Genomic DNA, 1,840 nt, shown 5'->3' with positions numbered 1-1,840 from the left:
TTTTTCATAAGCAGTCTCGTTATTTAATAGCCAGACCTCGTATACCTTCAATCGATTGAATGACACTATTGAATGACACTATTGATTCACCCAATAGTATTAGCCCTTTCGGAAAGTACAATGCGACTATGAGTTGATGTATGTTAAAGTATGTCGACATTTCATAGGTCACATCGGCAGTCAAATTATTTCTCATTAAGACGAACGTTATCAGGGTGAAGTAGACGGTCAATCGTTCAGTGAAGACTATGATGGTCAAATACGCGGCGCGCACGTATGACGAGAATTTAATTTGATTGATCTCTAATTTTCTGATTACTGACACAATCTGGCTGAACGATGGTTTCTCCCAGGCGCACAACCTAAACCGAGAATTATTTTATAAACCGAGAATTATTTTATAAATTTGTTTCATAAAATTGTTTTATAAATGACTCGGGCGTTAATATTATTCGTATTATTCATATTATTATATTCATCCTCTATATTGTTTAAGAATAAAATAACTAATCATCTTTTTAGGGATGCCTGTATCCCAGCTATGAGTTCGCTCATTAGTTGTACTTTTCGGTCGGTCAGTGGCGCAATCATGGTCTGAGTTTGAGATTCAAAAAGCTCAAAGTCCCTTGTCCTAGGAGGACAATGATCAACAATGTCCTGATGCCAACCAAACACGAAATACCGACTTTTTGCCACATTATTGTCCCTATGATCGCGGTCTGCGAATAAAAATAAAATTAGTCAGCTTTAACAGACAATTATTTAAGAGCAACTTTGAAACAAGTAAAAAGAAGAAATCCTACTCTTTATTCTAGTCTAAATTAAATCACGAGTTGTAAAATGTATACAAATAGCTTATATGCATATAATTGATACAATAGGTTTTCTACAAATTATACTATAATTATTTAAAAATTTATATTTATCAATAATCTACAAAAGAGATTAATAAATTTAAGTTAGAAGTTTAAATTTAAGACTTTTGTTCAAAAGTACCATATGATCGAAATTTTCTGTGCAATGTCTACTGTTATTGTGGAATGTATACGAATACTTTCACGAGATAAGAGTTACCATAAAAGGCATGATCCATATGTAATTCAGGTACATTGTTAATTGATCGAAGCGAATGACATCGTTGCTGAGAAGATTCATGATCTGTCCGGTACCGGTTTGGTTCATGGCTGCTGTGTTCAATCGTAATAACTACAACAGTGTTAAAAATAATTATAAATTGAGTAATAGATCTTTTCACTTTCTTTCGCTCCGTTCATACATCCATCGATACATACTCGTACAAGCACAACGTAAACTTTTCTTTGATTGATTTTTACAAAAAAGATATACAAAATTCCCTATAAAAATTGTAATAAAACTGAATAAAGCAGCTTAATATGAATTATACTTTTTTTATGATGCATAATTGTGCTATTCTTTTTATAAATGTATAATTGTAGGTAAAATGTTGTGTGGTCAATTATTCACAAATAATTTCCTGTCTTTAAAGTTTGGAGACCTGTTTTAATTTAAAAATTTTTAAGTTTCAATTTTTGTAGCAAAATCGAAACATTTCTTTTTGTAATATTTATGTTATAATATGCAATGTTGTTTGTATTTGTAATATTAATTTCAAAAATATGACAAATGAATATTTGGCCATATTTTACAATATACGAGGTCTGTTCAAAAAGTATCGCGAATTTTGTGTTTTTTCAAAAATTATTTATTTATTCATGAATATCTATTTTGTCCCCTTCAAAGTAATCCCCATCAGATATTATACACTTGTGCCAACGTTTTTTCCAATCCTCGAAGCACTTCAAAAAATTATTTTTTGTGA

General features: G+C 30.7%; 1 protein-coding gene across 1 annotated transcript in view; it reads right to left on the bottom strand.

Annotated features, from left to right (window-relative positions):
* Positions 1–587: 587 nt before the first annotated feature.
* Positions 588–1,840, bottom strand: part of LOC108745448 (multidrug resistance-associated protein 4-like) — a 4,429-nt gene continuing 3,176 nt past the window's right edge. The window contains exons 2-3 of the mRNA XM_018481611.1: positions 1,075–1,206; positions 588–719 (exon numbers count right to left, since the gene is read on the bottom strand). Of these exons, the coding sequence (XP_018337113.1) occupies positions 588–719; positions 1,075–1,206 (264 nt within the window). The remainder of the gene's footprint in view (positions 720–1,074; positions 1,207–1,840) is intronic.

The sequence above is a fragment of the Trachymyrmex septentrionalis genome, unplaced genomic scaffold, assembly GCF_001594115.1.
Source record: "Trachymyrmex septentrionalis isolate Tsep2-gDNA-1 unplaced genomic scaffold, Tsep1.0 scaffold104, whole genome shotgun sequence".
NCBI lineage: Eukaryota > Metazoa > Arthropoda > Insecta > Hymenoptera > Formicidae > Trachymyrmex > Trachymyrmex septentrionalis.
This window is presented reverse-complemented; position numbering and strand designations above follow the sequence as displayed.